Source organism: Nyctereutes procyonoides, unplaced genomic scaffold (assembly GCF_905146905.1).
Source record: "Nyctereutes procyonoides isolate TBG_1078 unplaced genomic scaffold, NYPRO_anot_genome, whole genome shotgun sequence".
Taxonomy (NCBI): Eukaryota; Metazoa; Chordata; class Mammalia; order Carnivora; family Canidae; genus Nyctereutes; species Nyctereutes procyonoides.
The window spans coordinates 3,456,183-3,476,323 of NW_026575129.1; the positions used below are offsets into that span (position 1 = coordinate 3,456,183).

A 20,141-nucleotide genomic window follows, 5' to 3' on the forward strand; every position below is an offset into this window, starting at 1 on the left:
AGCTAAGATGCCTTGCGATGCTCGGGCGCTACCAACCAAAGAACTGGCTTGCCGCAAATGCCAAGAATGTCGTCATTATCAATACTGCTAATGGCATCACAGTCTTAGCCATCACACCCCATATTTTAAAAGTATTTAAAGGACGTCATTTTTAGAGACTGTGCTCCGGGGAAGCAAGCACGTCCCTCAGCCACCCAGCTGGTTAGGACGTAGCTTTCAGAGGTTCTCCTTGCAGGCAGGCTAGTACCCGACAGCACACGGCCCTGGACTCCTTATTTCCCATGAAACATGAGCATGGCATTGCTTCCTTTCAACACCCCCCCCCCCCCCGGCCTACAGTTAATTCTCAGTCTTCTGTCGGGACAGTAGATCAAACCACTCTTCCTCATTCAGCTGCCCCTGAGGTATGTTCTGCAAGGCAGCTGTCACTTCCGTAAAGGTTCCCTTGCCCTTCTGGGGGCAGGAGCTCAGCATTGTACCTGGGTAGCCAGTGAGAAGTTTCCAGTTCCCGTGTCTAATTGCAGCATGGAGAGATGTGTTGAAGGAGAAATATCCTGGATGAGAAGAATCATCCTTTGCTGGAGCCAGGCTCTGCCCAGGACCTGGGAAGAAACCGGGTGGAAGCCTTAGATCTCTGCTATTGAAATGTGTTGTTACAAATCAACATTTAACAGCCTTCTTGTTGACCAGTAGCTTCATTCAATGCTGGGGTGTGAACGTGTCTCCCGCCACGGAAGCGAATCTTCTATTATATATGAACAGAGAGCTCTAGCTACACTGAACAGCATAGACCACCGCAGATAGAAAGGGAATCCCAAAGAGATTAGAACACGAATTCATCCTTAAAATCACTGCGTTCTAGGGTGTGATCCTGGGATCCTGGATCGAGCCCCGCGTCCGGCTCCCTGCATGGAGCCTGCTTCTCCCTCTGCCTGTGTCTCTGCTTCTCTCTCTGTGTCTCTCATGAATAAATATATAAAATCTTTAGGAAAAAAAATCACTGCCTTCTGCAGAGGTGCAGCCGGCCCCTGCAGAGCAGTGGTCTGTCACAGCAGGTCAGGCTGTTCTCTGTGTGTGCCTGTTTTCTTTTTGCTGTTAAATGCTCAAATTAGATGAATATATATCTTAAACTTTGTTACTGATAAAGTAGATTGGAGATAACAGAGCTCTAGGTCTGCGGCACAGAGGCCTTTCTTTCTTTCTTTTTTTTTATTATTTTTTTAAAAAATTTTTTTTGTGATAGTCACACACACACACACACACACACACACACACACACACACACACAGAGGCAGAGACACAGGCAGAGGGAGAAGCAGGCTCCATGCATGCACCGGGAGCCCGACGTAGGACTCGATCCCAGATCTCCAGGATCGCGCCCTGGGCCAAAGGCAGGCGCCAAACCGCTGCACTACCCAGGGATCCCCACAGAGGCCTTTCTAACAACGGACTCTTGACTTAGACTAAACCTCCCACCACTGATCTTGCTGGACTCCCACTGGGCTCCCTCGGGGCTGAGAACCGACTGGGGTGCCTACAGGCATCCTGGGGCAGACACACAGAAGGTCTGAAATGAGCAGCTCGGTTCCTTCTGTCGGCGATTCCTCCTCCGCCAGCGGTGAGGGGTGGATAAAGTGCAGCGGAAGAGACCTGACGTCTACTCTAGGGACCCTGGTGAAGGGGCGCCTTAGGGAAGCGGCTGCCCTTGCTCGCGTCGTGACCCTGGGGGCCTGTGACCCTGGGGGCCTGGGATCGAGCCCCGCGGTGGGGGGGTGGGGGCAGCAGGCTCCAGCTCCCAGGGGTGGGGGAGTGGGGAGGTGGAGGGGGGTGGGGCAGTGGGGGGGTGGGGAGGATGGAGGGGTGGTCAGGCTCCGGCTGGGGGGTGGGTAGGGGAGTGAGTGGGGGGGAGTGAGGGGACCGCGGGGGGGGGGGGCGGGGGGAGTGGGTAGGGTGGAGGGGCGGTCAGGCTCTGGCTGAGGGGGAGGGGGGCGCTCCGGGTCGGGGGGGGGGGGAGTTGGGAGGGTGGAGGGGGGTGGGGCAGTGGGGTGGGGGTGGGAAGTGAGTGGGGAGAGTGAGGGGATGGAGGGGGAAGGGTGGGGGAGTGAGTGGGGGGAGTGAGGGGATGGAGGGGGGAGGGGGTGGGGGAGTGGGGAGGGGCGGTCAGGCTCTGGCTGGGGGTGTTGGGGGGAAGTGAGGGGATGGAGGGGGGAGGGGGCGGGGGAGTGGGCAGTGGGGAGAGGCGGTAGGCTCTGGCTGGGGGGGCAGGCTCCAGCTCCCCGGTGGCGGTGGGGGTGGGTGGGCTCCAGCTCCCCGCGGGGAGTGGTTCCAGCTCGGGGGGGGGGGGTGGGGGGTGGGGGGGCAGGCTCTGGCTCCCGGGGAGGGGGGGTGTTGTGCCAGCGACCCTGGAGGGACATTCTTTTTTTTTTTTTAATAAATTAATTTTTATTGGTGTTCAATTTACCAACATACAGAATAACACCCAGTGCTCATCCCGTCAAGTGTCCCCCTCAGTGCCCGTCACCCATTCACCCCCACCGCCCGCCCTCCTCCCCCTCCACCACCCCTAGTTCATTTCCCGGAGTTAGAAGTCTTTATGTTCTGTGTCCCTTTCTGATATTTCCCACACATTTCTTCTCCCTTCCCTTATATTCCCTTTCACTATTATTCATATCTGGAGCGACATTCTGGGGCGGGAGCCAGCACCCGGGGGCGGCTTCAGGCCTCCAGTCCCTGAAGCCACGCACCGACCCCCGGCCACCGCTCCCCGGTGCCCGCGCGGGGAGGCCCTGGGGCACCGGTGGCTGCGTGTCTTGCTCTGCTCCCCACAGGGGTCCAAGGGCCGCCTTTGGGTACCACACAATGTGGGATGGAACAAGTGCGTTGCAAACATAAACAATGGGAGGAAATTTAGCTCTCTCGGCCAGACTTCTATTTCTATACATTTTTTTCTAAAACAGGACCATAAAATACCTAAGCAATGAACAAGCAGAAGACTAAATGATGGAAGATGCTAAGGTGTCAACTCTAGTTTTATCTTACTGAGAAATTAAACAAAGAGAAAATTACAAGGAATAGTTTAACTAACACCCCCCCACCCCCCACTCCCCGGGGAGCCAACACCTACAATGGACAGATGTTAACATTCTGTCCTGCTCGCTTGGAAAAAACAAAACAAAACAGAAAGGAAACAGAGCAATGACAATGAAGGGACAGTTTCCATGTGACCATTTGTCCCCAATACCTCATGCCCTCCCCCTGGGGCTGCAGCGGTCAGGGCTTCAGTGCACAGTGAATCCTGCAGTCACTTAAAAACAGAGGGATATATGCATGCATCAAAGAATAATATCTAGACTTGTTTTATACTGTAAGAATGTCCATGTATATGTCATACATACTCTGCAACTTGCTATTTTCATCCACACAGTATTTTTAGAGCTCTGTGATTATGTTTGTATATATACATATACATATACATATATATATACACACACACACACGCACACACATATATATATTCCTTTTAACTGTCTGGTATTTCGCTATATAAAAAAATCACATTTATCCATTTTTCTATTAGGCATTTCAGTTACTTCGATTATTTTTTTTCTTTTTTCTTTTTTTTTTTTTTAAAGATTTTATTTATTTATTCATGAGAGATGCAGTGAGAGAGAGAGAGGCAGAGACACAGTCAGAGGGAGAAGCAGGCCCCATGCAGGGAGCCTGATGTGGGACTTGATCCCAGGTCCCCAGGATCAGGCCCTGGGCTAAAGGCAGCACTAAACCACTGAGCCACCAGGGCTGCCCCCCCCCTTTTTTTCTATTATAAACTCTCCTGCAATGAACACTGTTGCCCTCGACTCCTTTTGAGTGTGGAGGCCGAGAAAATTAAGGCCATTCCACTTTAAGTTCAGCGTTAGCACAAGTACAGCCATCCCAGGCCCCTGTGAATAAGAGCTGAAATTTACATTACTTCAGTTACAGGAAGAAAACAGCTTACAGCTTGCCCTAGAAAGCCCCATATTAGAATGAGAACAGAGCTCAATGCCTGTGGCAGAAAGTCTCATATCAGAATGAGAACAAAGCTCTATGCCCTTGAAAGCCCCATATCAGAATGTAAACAGAACTTGAGAAATTCCTCCATCCCTTCTGAAAATCCCTTAGACCAGCCTATAAAAAACCCAGCTGTAACCCACTTCGGGGTCCAAGTCCCTGCTCCGCTGTGTCAGGTATACTTGGACCCGAGCTCGAGCTTGTAAATAAACCCTCATGTGTCTGCATGGGTATCAGCTCCTTGGTGGTTTCTCGGATTCGCAATCTTGGGCACAACATTGAGCATGAGCAAGAGTTTTTCTAGGATTTCTAGATTTGTGTCTAGTTGCAAGGTGCACACATTTCCAATGTTACAACACACACTTAATTGGCCCTCCTCCTAGTAATTAACCCCTTTCTCCATACCCTCCACCTGGTACTTTCAGACTTAAAATTGTTGCCTATCTAAACATTTTATACAGAATCTTCATTTTTTTAAGTCATTCAATCAGCAAGAATGATCTTTCTTTTTCCCTGTCAATCTAAGGGTTGCTTTAAAAAACATTTTTAAATGACATCTATAGAGAAAAGTGCACAGAAGATGCTGATGAAGCCTGCACGTTCGTCTTCCACTCAAGAGCCAGGGCATTCCTAGGACTTCAGAAGCCCGTGTGGGCAGCCTCCAGTCCCACCAGTCTCTCAGAAGGAACTGCTTTGCTATCCAACCCTGGAGTTCTATCTGCCTGCTTTTGAACTTTATGTAAACGGAAACTAAGCATGTTCTTTTTTACTTCCGGCTCCAGCTGATCGCATAATGCTGGTCAGATTCACCCTTGGTGTTGAGGTTCAGCCTGTTCCCAACATTATTCGTTTTCATTGCTGGCTGTTATTCCCTTGCATGGAAGTTCCACAACCTCTTGCATTTAGGACCCCCAGGGGATTGATCTATGTGTGTGAAGTGAGGTAGGACTTGAGATTCATTTTTCAAAGATGGCTATCATCTGACCAAGACTGTTGAAAAGACTTTCTTTTCTACTCATCTGCAAGGACACTTTGTCAAACATCTTATTTCCATTTGTGGTGGTGAGTCTCTCTCTGGAGCAGCATGGTCCAACAGAACTTTCTTTAGTGAAGGTGCCATATCTGTGCTGCATGTGGCTACTGAGCAGGTGAAATGTAGCTAGTGCAAATAAGGAAATTAATGTAAATGTCAATTGCCACCTGTGCCTAGTGACTACTGCGTGGGACAGCTGAGCTCTAGAGTTTCTATTCTGTACCACTAGTCAATTTGTCTGTCCTTATGCTAATATTACACTATCTTAATTACCGTGGATTTATTACATGTCCTCCTATCTGGTAGTATATGTCTCCAACTTTGTTGTTCTTGCAGACTGATTTCGTCATTATTGGCCTTTTGCATTTTCAAGATGAATTTTAGGAGTGTTTTGTTAAATTTCACAAACTAGCTGCTACGATATTGATTATGATGGTATTGATTCCGGGGATCAATTTTGGGGTATTGCTGTCTTAAAATATTGAGACTTACAATTCATGAGACTTACAAATCCAGCTTGGTGGATTTCCATATCTTCTCTTAATAATAGTTTATCATTTTCTGTGGAGAGGTCTTATGTGTCTTAGGTTTACTCCTACTTAGTTAATGTGGTTTTTTTTTTTGTTAATGTGTTTTAATACTATTATAAACAATATTTAAAAATATATTTCATACTCTGGATGTTGTATATAAAAATACAATTGACTTTTTTTTACATATTGACTTTGTTTCCAGTGACTTTATGAAATTCATTAACTCTAATCCTTTGTTTCCAGAGTCTTTGGATTTTCTTTGTATCCTATCTTGTCACCTGCAAATAATGACATTGGTTTCTCCCCATATTATATCTTTTAGTTTTCTTTTTTTTTTTTTACCTTATGACACTGGACAAAATCTCTAGTGTAAATTTGAATGAAAGTAGTAATAGTGAATATTTCTATCTCATTCCTGATTTCAGGGGAAAAGCTTTCAGTATTGTCCTATTAAGTTTGATGTCAAGCTATGCTTTACCATATTAAAGAAGATCCTTTCTACTCTCCATTCACTATGTCCCCATCAAAAATGGATGTTAAATTTTACCATATACTTTTTCTGCATCTGAAAATATCACATAATTATTCTTTTATCTTTTAACAGAATGAATTATATTTATTCTTTTTTAGATTGATTATTTATTTATTTATTTATTTATTTATTTATTTATTTATTTATTCATGAAAGACACAGAGAGAGAGAGAGAGAGGCAGAGACACAGGCAGAGGGAGAAGCAGGCTCCCTGCAGGAAGCCCGATGCGGGACTCGATCCTGGGACTCCAGGATCACTCTCTGAGCCGAAGGCAGCCGCTTAACGGCTGAGCCACCCAGGTGTCCCTTTATTGATTCTTAAATGCTAAACCAATCTTGCATTTATGGGATAAGCCCCTTTACATCATGATGTTTGTCATTTTTATATATTGCTGGATTCGCATTTGGTTTGAAATTGATTATATTTCCTGAATTTACATTTCATTTCGGGTTTTTGCACCTATGCTTAAGACAGAAATTGCTCTATTAATTTTTTTCTTAAAATATTGTCATGTTTTTGAGTCAAGGTTACAGTGGTCCTACAAAAGCAATTGGAAGTATTCCCTGAAGGGTTTAAGATGGATGTTACTTCCTAAATATTTGCAAGAGTTCATTTGCAAAACAATGGGGCCTAGAGTTTTCTTTGTGGGCAGGTTATTTATTAATTTCATTTCTTTAATAGATATAGAACTCTTCAGATCTTCTATTTCTCTCATTTATAGTTTTGGTGAAGTGTATTGTATTGGGAATCTGTCTGTATTTTTTTTATCTTTGTATTATCTTTTTAATGTCTGTAGCATCTGTAGTAATATATTTTCATTCCTGATATTGGCAGTATGTGCTTTCACTTTTTTTCCCATGACAAATTTTGTTTAAGGTTAATTGATTTTATTAATCTTTTCAAACCAATATTTTACTTATTAGTCCTGCTCTGTATTATATTTACTTTCAATGTCATGATTTTGCCTCTTCTCTTTATTATTCCCTTCCTATGTTTCATTTTGGCTTAATTTGCTCTTCTTCTTCTTCTTTTTTTTTTTTTTTTGAGACAGAGAGAATGAGGGGGTAGGGGCAGAAAGAGTGAGGTGGGTGGAGTAGGAGAGGAAGAGAGAGAATCTGGAGCAGGCTCCATGCCCAGCAGGAGCCTGACTCTGGGCTCAATCTTAGGACCCTGAGATCATGACCTAAGCTGAAATCAAGAGTCAGATGCTTAATTGACTGAGCTACCCAGTTGCCCCTTAATTTGCTCTTCTATTTATAGCCTCCTGAGTAATTAATTTTCAGCACTTTTTCATTTCTGACATATACATTTAATAGTATGTTTTTATCCAAGCACCAATTTATTTTTATCATGCACGTTTTCAATATGTATCAGTTATTCAATCAAAATATTTTCAAATTTTCATTGTGATTTCCTTTCTGACTCATGGATTGTTCAAAACTGTATCACTTAATGCCCTAACATTTGAGAATTTCCTGTTATCTTTTTGTTACTAATTTCCAGCTTAATTCCATTATGATTAAAAAATAGATCCATGGATTTTTAAAAAATAAACTTCTAACTTTAGAATCATGTTACATGTACAGTATATGATTTAAATCCTTTGAAATGTGTTTCTACTTGCTTTATAGCCCAGTATGTGGTCAATTGAGTAACGTTCCATTCTCACTTGAAAAAAAAAACACATATTCTCAAGTTGTTGGGTGCAGTGATCCATATATATCATAGTGTGTTAACTATGCCGTTCAAATGTTTTACATCTGTACCGACTTTTTGGTTTGTTTGCTTGTTCTAATAGTTACTGAGAGAGTTATGTAGAAAATTTCTCACTGTAACTGAGAATTTGTTTATTTCTCCTCTAAGCGTCCTCATTTTTTGAGACTATATTATTAAGTTACCCATTTGGAAACATTATAATTTTCTGGCTGGTTCTTCTTTTTATAATTTTGAAAAGCTTCTCTTTATTTCCAACAATGCCTTCCTCCTTTTGTCTACTTTGTCTGATGTACAGATCATTAGCTGTCATCACTGTTGTTGGTGTTTGCATATTTTATCTTTTTCCATCCATCTCATATGCAATACAAAGAAGTATAAAACGAGGTGATAGATAGGATAGTGATTCCCAAAGATGGCCTGGTCCTAACCTCCCTGGAACCTGTGGTATGTTGCCTTACATAGCAAAAGAGACTTTGTACGTATGTCTAAGGGTAAGGACCTTGAGATGTGTTGGTTATCTCACATTATCGGAGTGGGCCAGATCTAACCATGAGTCTGTAAGAGCAGGGGCTATTTCCTGACTTTGGTTAGAGGGTCTGAGATGCAGTGCTGCTGACTTTGAAGATGGAGGAGGGGCCGTGAGCTAAGGAATGTGGACCACCACGACCGCCTGGGAAAAACAAAGGAAACAGATTCTGTCCTAGATCCTCTGCAAGGGAATACAGCACTTCTGGAACCTTGACCTTAGCCCTGTGAGACCCTTATCGAACTTTTAACCAGCAAAACTGTCAGACAGGCATCTGTGTTCTTTTAAGCCACTAAGTTTGTGATAATTTGTTACAGCAGCAATAGAAAACCACACAAGGGAGCTGTGTATTTGCAATCCATGAGGAAGATACTATATACGAAATGGTTTAATAAACACCATCAGGAGAAATATCGTTAAGGTCAAACAGTAAATATTCTAAAAGGCCACAGTAGGAAGAAGTTGATGCAGGTGGAGGCACACAGGAAGGATGGATGAAGAAAGTGGGACTTTAGGGAAGACCTTAATGTTGTACTTTTTTGTTATCACTTGGCTCCCTTCCAGCATAAAATAATCTAGGGTGTGGCCTAGGGTTGATTTAGCTCTGTGACCCCAAGGCCTGACCCAGTGCCCAGGCACTTCAATGACAAGGCACTCAACAATGCTCACTGAAACAGGAGATGACTAAAAACTGGATAACCAGAAGGTGAAGAAGATACTTTTATTTATTTTTTATTTTTTATTTTTTTGAAGAAGGTACTTTTAGCCTGAAGATGAAGAGAAGCAGTCTCCCTGATGCAGTGCCTCAGAAGGACATGAGGGGAAGTGCTGCTGGAGGCTGGGGTGAGGTGGTGGGTAGGTGGGTGAAACAGCCTCAGGCAGTGGGAAACGCCAGCCTCAGAACCTGTCACTTCTCATCAATGGGGAGGCACAAGAAAAATTTAAATATTTTTTAAAAATGAAACTTCTTTTTCTAACGGCTTTATTAAGATATAATTCATATATGACACAATTTACTCCTTTAAAGTCTAAAAGTCAATGGTTTTTATCATATTCAGAGTCATGCAAAGCAGCTTGATGGAGGATAAAAGGACATTGGATTTCTTAACTTGAAGCACAAACCAACAAAAGAATCTTTCTCCTTTCCTTCTGAGCTGACAATCACCTCTGGGATAAAGCTTTCTGGCCAGATAGAAATACTCAGTTATCAGATGGACCAGTCACATGTACTGATACTGTATATAAAAAAGGATTAATAGGGGGGGTCTGGGTGGCTCAGTTGGTTAAGTGTCTGCCTTTGGTTGGATCATGATCCCGGAGTCCTGGAATGGAGTCCCACATCCGGCTCTCTGCTCACCAGGGAGTCTGCTTCTCCCTCTCCCTCTATCTGCTGCTCCCCCTGCTTGTGCTCTGTTTCTCTCACTCTGTCAAATATATAAATAAAATCTTAAAAAAATAAAAAATAAAGAAGGATATTAGCAAAAATTTTAGGGCAAATGAGGGAAATCACTATCTTACATAATACGTAGCAAACTTATAGAGCTCCTTAGCTAAGCAACCTCTGGAAATCTGAAGGAGTTGGAGCTTCTAGGATGAGGCAAGTCAATGGTTTTCAATGGAGAATGTGTTCTCCAGAGCTAGAAGGGGTTCCAGGAGCACCATGGGAGTTGTCTTTAGATGGGATGGTAAGTTGGCAGGGTCCAGGTTCCCTTCTTCATTTCAATCAGTGCTGCTTAACCCTTAAGGAAGAATTTGTAGTATTGGCTAAATATATCACCTGAATAAAATATCGTCCCTACATTTTTTGTCTGAAAAAAGGGTCTCCAGCTAAACTACAATTGGAAAGATACTAATTAGTGATGGGTGATGGACTCGTCCAATGTGGAATGGTCCGAGGGGTGGGTGCCTGGGGACACTCCTAATCTGGTGTTCATGAACAGCAACTTTGTTCCCTTGACTGTACAATGTATTCTCATGACTCTTTGGAAACTACTGTCCAATACAGTCTATGACTGTATTTTATAAAATACATTATTTTTCTATGTAATTTATGTTTCTCGTATGTAAGTTGGAAACACAAAAATGTATGAATGGGAAAATTTAAACTATCTCTAAATTTATTAGCTGCTGTTAACATTTTGGTGTATGACCCTTAAGACTTTTAACTATACAAGGCTTAAATAACATAAACATATTAGCTGACTTGCAAGTAGGAGGAAAGCCCATAGAAAACAAAGTTTTCGTGCCTAGAGAAAATCAGGCAGGGTAGGGAGGAGTCCCAAGCATCAGTGCAGGGGTGAAGGGAATGGTCTGGGTCTCTTCCTCTGCAGGACTTTGTTCAAGTGTGCGCTGGGTGTCGCTAGAAAATGCGCCTTGGGAAGAGTTAAGGTTGTGAGCCTGTAGAAAAGCACCGCAAGGGATGGCAATCAGGACGAGGAGAGGGCCTGGGACTGCAGTGAAGACCCTGCCGACCCCTCTCCCACAGTGCACAGCAGTACAGAGCGTGTACTCTTGGAGCAGGATTGCTTGGGTTTGAATCTCCACTCTGTTTTTCACCAGCTGTGTGAGTTTAGGGGTTAGCTGATCTCCCTAGACCTACGCTTCCCCACCTGTAAAATGAGGATAATATCATCTATTTCACAGAATTATTGTGTAGCCTAACTGTGCAGATACATTGAAAATGTTCATTAGCACCACGTCCAGCATATAGTAAGTGCACAATATATGGTTTTGATACTAGTTGTGCAACTCATGGGCAACTCTCATAACTCCCTATGCCTCAATTTACTACATAAAAGTAATATAATAACAGCAAGTGAGATAAGGTACATCCAGTGCTTAGCAACATTGTCAACATTAAAGGTAATAATGCTCACTACATGCTTATAAAATGCTGTGTTAAGTGTTCTGTGTATGTTAACTCATTTAATCCTTGCAATAGCTCTATGAAATGGGTAATAATGGCTGGTAATGATGGGCACTGAATGATAGCTATTATCAATATAATATAGGTTTTTTTCTTTTATATCCTCTTTTATTGAAGACCTTGCAAAGAGGAGAAAAGTAGGCAGAGTGACGGGGACCAGAGGACTAGCTGAGGACAGAGCACACTGATGAGTCCTTGAAACAGGCAGAGGGACCTTCCTCCGGGGACTCAACTGCCTCGATGTTCAGACTTTGCTAAGGGCAGAGGCAAGCTTAGCCCGACCCCCAGGAGCCTGTACGTCTACTTTAACACATAAAAATTCCTTTAGAAATTCCCTTTATCTCTACCCCCAGGATACGTGTGGGCAATCATCCCCAAGCACGTGGCCCACCGATACAGATCTGTAGGGTCTCATGACTCAGGTTTCATTAGATGGTAGTAAGTGACCTTTTCCCAACAACAGCTGCCCCTCGAGGTCCTGGAAACCCAGCTTCCAAAGCTCCTTAGGGAGGACACGCTCCCCAACCCTCCCTCTCCCAGGGGTATAATCAGCCTCCCCTCCCAGGCCCGGGGCAGCTCTCCCTGCTCATGGCTCCCATCCCCTTTTGCACCAAAGAGTCTCAAGAGTTCTTTCTTGGTCGTTGGCTCTGGACCTCCCCCCACCAAATCTCACCTATATTCCAAAACTTCATCCAGAGGTCATTATTATACCAGAAAAAACCAAACCAAAACAAAACAAAAAATCCCCCTAAACTAAAATCCAAACCAAACAAACCACTTCTCTGGTCTGGATCTGGAGAGGACCCATATTTGCTCCCCCACCACATGTTCTAGAGTTTAAACAGTGGGAGAAAGCATTAATGGTGAGGCTTTAATTTGCTACTTTGGGTTTTATTCCCTTTTCTGCCCTGCTGAGAGGGTTGTCCTTCATTTCTACTGAGCTCTTTCTGGTCTTGATCAGTTTTATAATTTACAAAGATCAGCCTAAAAGTTTACCTCTAATGATCTATTTTATTCTTCTTGCTGCTGTGAGGCCATCTTCATGCTTTTATGGCATATGCAGTTTTACTTACAGCAAAACTTACTCATTTGGGCTAAGTGGGGAAAACCCTCAGCTTTTCCAGATATTTGGTGATCAAGGTATATTTATATATGGAATCCTATCAGGTATATTTTTTTAATGAACAGGTAAATTTGTTAATTACATGAGCCAAATGTGCCTCTTAATTAAAACACCAAAGTTGTATTTACTCTCAACATTTGACTGGCTGGCCAGTTTCTTCATGGCTTAAACCAAGAAAAGTTGTAAGAATCCCCAAACCAAAGTGAAGTTCAGGTCACCAAGGTCCTTATTGTGCCAACTAGTCTGAGCCCACTGGGCACAGCCTGCATGCCCTCCATAGTGCACTGGGACTATATCTGGGTGGGTGCCCTTCTTCTGCTCAGGGTTTGACAGGTCCTGAACACCATGGCTCAAGCCACAGCTGCCTCTCATCTCCCCAGGGGGCAAGGACTTACACACCCAGATGCGACTGTGTTCTTTGTTGTCTGGATTCTTGTTTTTAAAGTCATTCTAGATCTAAAAATCTAAGTTTTTCTCTAAAAGTAGTTCCTAATAAAACACGTGCTAGAACGCCACACTCTGAGCTGATGCTTTATCAAACCTTTACTCAATTTTCAGAAATGGAAAGAGCCCCTACGAGCCACAGGTATGGCTATGGCAGCTGGAAAGCTGGGATTTACAGAATGGTTAGGGAGTTCCCAGCAGCATTCTTCCCTATACAATTACTTGCTAGTTCTGAGAAACCACTGTGCATTTTAATAGCCTTTAGAATGAATAATCTATTAAGTCGTTTAGACACTCTGAATTCCTGTTTCCTCATATGTAAAATGAGGAGAAAAATAATGCCTAACTCACAGGACAAGTGTGAGGATGGAATGAGATCCTGTGGTTGGTGACTGTTTGCCCTGTAAGTATAAAAATGTAAGTCTCTTGGATTCCCACAGCAGCTGCCAGAGGACTGGGTACATGGATAAACAAACTGACCAATTGAAAGAAATTATTTCAATTTAGGTTCAGCCTATGGCCTTTGATTGACAGGCATCCAAATGAAGGTATGGTCAGCTGCCCAAACCTGCAACAACCATGAAACCTGGAACAGCTGCCACAGGAGCAAGATATTAGAAAACTGTGGTGAAGAGGGGATGGGGAGGGACTCCTGGGGGGCTCAGTGGTTGGGTGCCTGCCTTCGGCTCAGGATGTAATCCCGGGATCCAGGATGGGGTCCTGCCTTGGGCTCCCTGCATGGAGCCTGCTCCTCCCTCTGCTTCTGTCTCTGCCTCTCTCTCTGCCTCTCTCATGAATAAATAAATAAATCTTAGAAAAAAAAAAAAAGAAAGAAAAAGAGGGGATGGGGATATGGAGGAGTCAAGAGCATAGTTTCAGTTACGTAAGACGAAGAAGCCCTAGAGATCTACCGTACGGCATAGTGCCCACAGTTAATACTATTTTGTGTCCTTAAAAGCTTGCTAAGAGGGTAGATATTATGTTAAGTGTTCTTATCTCACCTCCACACACATACACACACAAGAAAAATAATAATAGCAGGGTGGAAGGAAACTTCCGGAGTTTGTTTACGACACAGATTGTGGCAATGGTCTCAAAACTCATCAAGTTGTAAATATTAAATATGTGCAGCTTTTTGTATGTCAACCATATCTTGATGAAGTGGTTTCTCTCAGGAAGGGACGCGTGGGTGGCTCAGTCAGTTGAGCATCTGACTCTTGATTTTAGCTTAGGTCATGATCTCAGTGTCATGAGATTGAGCCCCACGCCAGGCTCCACGCTCAGCGCAGAGTCGGCTTGTCCCTCTCCCTCTGCCTGTGCCACTTCCCCTGTGGGTGCACGTGTACGTGTGTGCTCTCTCTCAAATAAATTTTAAAAAATCTTAAAAAAACAATAAAGTGGTATTAAAATGAATGAAAAAAGGAAATTGTGTGGAAAAAAACAACATGGCAATATCACCTAAGTTATGTATGCTAATCTAGATGTCTGGTTAAAATTATGAAAACAGAGCGAAATAGATGGGGGATTCCCAATTCTGGGTGTACACTGGGATCACCTGACCCCCACAGTCACCTCAGGACTGACCTATGTGTGGCTCCCTAGGCCTGGCACAGCTTAGCACTGGCCTCCTGACAGGCTCAGCCTGGCCCAACACTGGCTGCCTGGCTGTCTGTCACCTTCAATGACCTGAAATCCCATCTTCAGCAGCAGCAGCAGCTACTATACTTGAAACAGTCTTGACAGAGCTCTTCCCTCCTAACAAATGGTATGCAGCTGCCCATCATATAAAACAGCTAAAAGCAGAGTGGTCCAGCTTCCACTGGGTTCACCATCAGCAGTCCCCAGAGGACCCCTGGGGCTCCATGGACCTCCAGGTGAAAGCCAGTGGATTTCTGCTGGATGCACCCATGTGAGCACAGGTGCGCAGTGAGGGGGCCTAGGAAGCCACGCCAGCACTGGGGCTACAGTGGGGCTGGTCTGTGGGCCACATGCCCTTTGCCCTTCCCGGGTCCTCTCATCTCTTAGGGCCTGTGCAGCTCTGCTGGGGGTACCCCAGAGAAAGGTAAGAGAGAGGCCTGATTACCCACCAAACTCATCCTGCTCCTTATTTCTGGACTTAAAGCCGATCACTGCAAGTTCTCTGTTGCCCCCACACTACTTTAGAATCCTCTCTCTCCTTGGAGAAATCCTTGCAGCACGAAACGGGAGTGTTGGGGAAAATATGCCAGACATAAAGCTAATCAGAAAAAGGTGAGGAGGAACATTACAGATGTTATTTATTACCTACAAGGGAAAAATCAAAATGCTCATAATTTTTATATGTGCACTCCACATGACATATTTCAAATGAATCTGGGTTTATGATTTTCAGTTTACAAAGTTAGTTTCTCCAACACCTACTCATTCAGTCCATATTTGAGATTTTAAAAGTCCTAATGAAAAAAGAGCTTTGATGTGGCTTGCTCGGCCTAGACAGAGTTCAAATGTTAATCATTATTGAATTGTGCATAATAAGTATTCAGAGAACGTGCGTGCCTGTGTTACAGGGAACTCCAGCAGTCGGTCAATGTCTGACATGAGCCGGGAGTGTCAACTGAGCACCGGAAACCCCAACAAACAGAAAACAACCATCCGGTGAATCCTGGGCTCCCAACTGTTGAGGGTTCGCCCTAAGTTTAGCAATCGACACCTGAAATGGGTTGTCAAGAGATGGTCTCATACTTTGGTTCAAATTAAATCTTGAATAAATGGTCTATTTTATGTGGCAGACTCATTTGCCTATTAAACAAATATTTATTTTGTTGACCACTCTGCACACTGGAGTCTAAATCTTCAGAATGAATAAACCAGAGTCCAGAAGTTAATAATAAAATAATTTCATTAGACACCACGAATTCTAAAACAGCGGAATAAACATTTGTGGGCCAGGTGAATAAAACGTGCGAAGTGCCAGGTGATTCCCAAGGAGATACCAACTGCCTGGAAGGACCCAGGAAAGCAGTGCTCGCTGAGCTGGGCTCTAGAGGCAGGAGGAGCATGACAGATAAAGGGTGACAAAGATGGTCCAGGGAAGGAGAGTGTCTGTCTTCCTGAAATTTTCTTCTCCCTATGACGTTGTCCTCCTTTTCAGTCTCTAAATAAGAACATGTGTACAAAGTGCTTCACCACAGTGCCTGGTGCAGAGAAATCGCTCCATCAGGCTGGGCTATTATTTCTCCCCGGGACTGCTTTTTAGCCTCCTTTTCTTCTTCTTCTTCTTTCCCTGTTCATCTCTTGAATGTTTTCATCCCCCAGCTCCAAGGTTCAACATTCCCTTGGGTATTCCAGGCTCCAAAATCTCATCTCCTACCCGGATCATTCTTTGTCCTGCCCAACTGCCAGTGCCTCTGGCCCGGTTTCCCGGCCCAGGCCACCATGTGGTGGGAGCCCAGCTGTCGGGCCTCACGCACACACACTGCCCCTCCGTCACGTTCCAATCGCGCATTTGTCCATAGGGAATCAGACACCCATCTTCTATTTCTGGCCTTAACCATCAAAACAGCTTCCATGGCTCCAGCTTGCCCCTCTCCTCTCCTCCCTGGACAACAGTACATGTGCTGTCTCTGGCTCCACCTCCTTTCCAGGGCCTTGGAGCCACCTTGCCTTTTTTCACCCTCGCCCAGCGTGAGGACCAGAGGTGGCAGGCAGAGAAATCCTGTTTATCTGCCCATAAGAAGCTTTACAGAAAGCACCTCTCTGATGTAGCCCACATGCGGCCAAGTCCTGGGGTTCCAAGCTGGGTGCCGTACCTCCACATCTTCCCATTGTCATGACCCTGGGAGGAACATGTGACTGGGAAGAGAAAGGGGGGCAGTACGGAACCCTGGAGAGAACCAACAATCCAAAGGCAAGGCAGACGGGGCAAGCCTCCGAAAGACGGAGAAGGAGGAGTTAGTTGGGAAAAATGCCTCAGAAGCCAGGGGAAATATTCCATGGAGGACATGGTTACTGCCAGAGAGAAGGAGAGTCTGAGAAAGCAGGGAAAGACAGCACTGGATGTGGCAAAGAGGATGTCACTGATGACTGTGGCAACAGCAACTGCACTGGGCTCGTAACACAGTGCCCAGAATAAACATGCACAAGGGATCCAGGAAGCTCGTAATAACGACGACAGACAGAAGAGTGGGTCTTTTCTCTAATCATCTCCCAATTAAAGTCACAACCGATGATCATGTCCAGTTCTGACATCACCACATGCCAACAACCGTCCCCATTCTGACCCTGCACCACAATGCGCTGATCCGTGCAGAGCTACGGCTCTCCTCTGAATTCACATTTTTAGTTTGTCTCTCTCTAAATACAAGTTTTTAAACTAATTGGTAGAGTCCTTCAGCAAAGAGCTATAAATAGGCACTGTGTGTATATATATATATAAAAAGAGAGAAACTAACCAAAAATATTCATCTTCAGTCTGTGATTAAGATGATGAGCATGAACCGGGCTGGGTTGCCTGTTCTCTGGCGGGGGATGAAAGGAGAAAGCCTCCCCCGCCCCCCAACTTGGCATTTAGTGAAATCCCGACCACAAAGCCTCACGGTCCGAGATGCCTTGCTGAAGGCCTCTCTCTTTCTGTGTCGGACTGTTCGTGTTCCAGGGTGCAGGAAAGACATGTCTAGGCTCTCAGCACATTTTTGGATAGGGAAGAAAAAAATGCTAATTTAATCCGTAACATGGAAAGGGAGCGCTGTCCATGGAATCAGCCCGCGATGGTTGTCAGGTGGGCCTGGCCTCTCCGGGCAGGCTCCTGGCCCCAGGAGCACACACGGGGCCCGAGGGCCGGCAGCGACAGTGCAGGAAGCTGGAGCCCGTGGGCACTTTTCCAAGGCCAGCCCTCCGCGGCACTGCTGCTCCACAGTCCAAACCCCGGCATGTCATACAAACCCTATAATCACTGAAACGAGGACCACAAGGTGCAGCTTGCCAAAGGTAAAAAAGCAAACATTTGAGACAACTCTCTCTAGCCTACCCTGGTTCTTGGCAGCAGCCCGGCTGAAACTAAGGATGTTTTATATCTTGAGACTATCAGGGTCTTGCATGAACCAGGATTCAGAACACAATCTCTCTTTCCAAGGAAAACTAGAAGCACATTTGAGAAGGGAAGCAAAGTTGGGGTCTCTGCTCTGCAACTGATTTAGAGAGAATGAAGTGTCAAAGCGCTGCCACCAACTCCTCAGACCTACTTGAGATCTGGTTCCAGGGAGTCTTAGAGGCTCATGAATTCACAGATGCTGACTGGAAGCTGGCAGGGAGTCCAACAGACAGAGATCCCAGGATTCCTGAAGCTCCAGGATTCTCCCCCAAATCTGGTGTTACACCCATAATCCCAACAGTGCTCCCTGAAGACTGCTGGCTGCCATGGACCCACACACATCCGGGGAGTGACTCCCAGAAGGGGCAGCATCTGACCCTGTGCTGGCCATCCCAGTCCGGGAGAAGTTCTCTCCCTGTCAGTCATGTGCTCTCTATGCAGCCCAGAGCAGGTGGGAGGGACTTGACGCCAAGCATTGCGGTCAATCCTCCTCCCTCCTCGCCAGTGTTAGCCCACTAGCCGCAGCTCGCAGTAAGGGATGATGCGCAGAGGTAAACCCCTCTTCTGAGGCCTGCGTGGGGAAAACCAGTTAAGATACAGAGAAAAACAAGATAGAACTGAATTTTCCATCTGACTCAAGAACGTTGAGAATCAGGTAGATTTGGAAATGGAACAGAGGTGCCTACTATCATATTGGGGTCTCATTTACCGCAGGACAGTGCTCTAGGCAAACGAAACCCCACAGAGCCAGAGTATATTCTGGAAATATGGTTGCTTGCTTTGATGCTGTCTCCCGGCTCTGGTATAGTCTGTCTCATGGAAAATTTGAAAAGATACCCAGGGCAACACCTATCCACTCACCCCTTCTTCTTCTCCTTCCTTTTGGAAAAGCATTGTAAATAGGGAAGTGGGAGTATTTGTAACCGAAAACTCCATGACAAACCCAGAGGTGGGCAGAAGAAACCAAACAGGAAGCTGCCTACAGAGGGCTAGACAGTCACTGGCAATCTCTACTCTCCACCTCTCTCTCTCTCTCTTTTTTTTAAAGATTTTATTTATTTATTCATGAGAGACACAGAGAGAGGCAGAGACACAGGCAGAGGGAGAAGCAGGCTCCATGCAGGGACCCTGACTTGGGACTCGATCCCGGGACCCCGGGATCACACCCTGGGCCGAAGGCAGACGCTCAACTGCTGAGCCACCCAGGCATCCCTACTCTCTACCTTGTATTTTGCCCAATGGTCCCTCTTCAGGGCTGGAATTCCCAGCAAAAGCATTCCCCTTTAACTGACCGAAGCTTTGCATTTACAAAGGTATCATATATTAAAGCAACAAGAACAACCAACAGAATGTTTTGAACACATGCTACATTGAAGGAACTGCAAGGTGTCACAGGAATTATAGAAAAGCATTAATTAATCACTTGTTTTAAGGATGTGCCAGGTACCATATTAGATAAGGAGAAAGTGTCTTTACTTAGGAAGTTTATAATTAATTGGAAGGAAGATGTCAATAAAAGGCATTATGTGACCAATGTCAAAGGAGCGGTACCTAATTTAAGTAATTTAAGTATTTTTTTTAAGTAATTTAAGTATTAATTGAGAACCAAGCATGTGCAAGCCATTGTGCAAAGGACTTTGGGAAGGGCCAGAGAATTCCAGAGACAGGAAGCTTATTTCTGGCTGGTGGGGAAAGGGGAAGCTTCCTGGGAAAGGTGAGACTTGGGAATGAGGCCTGGCATGGAAGGACTGGTAGGACTCCAGGAGGTGGATGGAGTGGAAGAGGATGCCCCCGCAGAGGGGGACAGCATGGGGCTGGAAGTCTCTAGATGTGTGCTGACTCTGGAGGCCCGTCATGCATCCCGGCTGGCTGTAGGGGGACACAGTAAGAATAGTTTGGAAAGGATGGGTTAAATCCGTTCCCCCAAATTACAGAAGTGAGAACTTTTTTTCAGTAGGTAACTGGACACCAGTCATACCTTTTGAGCTGAAATGCAAGGCGCATTTTAGAAAGCTTCATGTCCTCGCTTACAATGATGTGATTATGAAGTTTCTCAGATAACTTGATACTGGGAAAACATCACAGCTAGGAAAACCTTTCCCTGGGAGAGGCCAGTCCACACTGCAAATTAGCATGCCATCTCAGGACAGCAGGAAACCGGTCAAAGAGCCTCAAGGGGCAGGAACTGA

General features: G+C 45.0%; 1 protein-coding gene across 1 annotated transcript in view; it reads right to left on the reverse strand.

Annotated features, from left to right (window-relative positions):
• ARSB (arylsulfatase B) overlaps nt 1-20,141 on the reverse strand; it is a 171,395-nt gene that overhangs the window by 3,108 nt on the left and 148,146 nt on the right. The window contains exon 7 of the mRNA XM_055342323.1: nt 480-602. Coding sequence (XP_055198298.1) covers nt 480-602 — 123 coding nt within the window. The remainder of the gene's footprint in view (nt 1-479; nt 603-20,141) is intronic.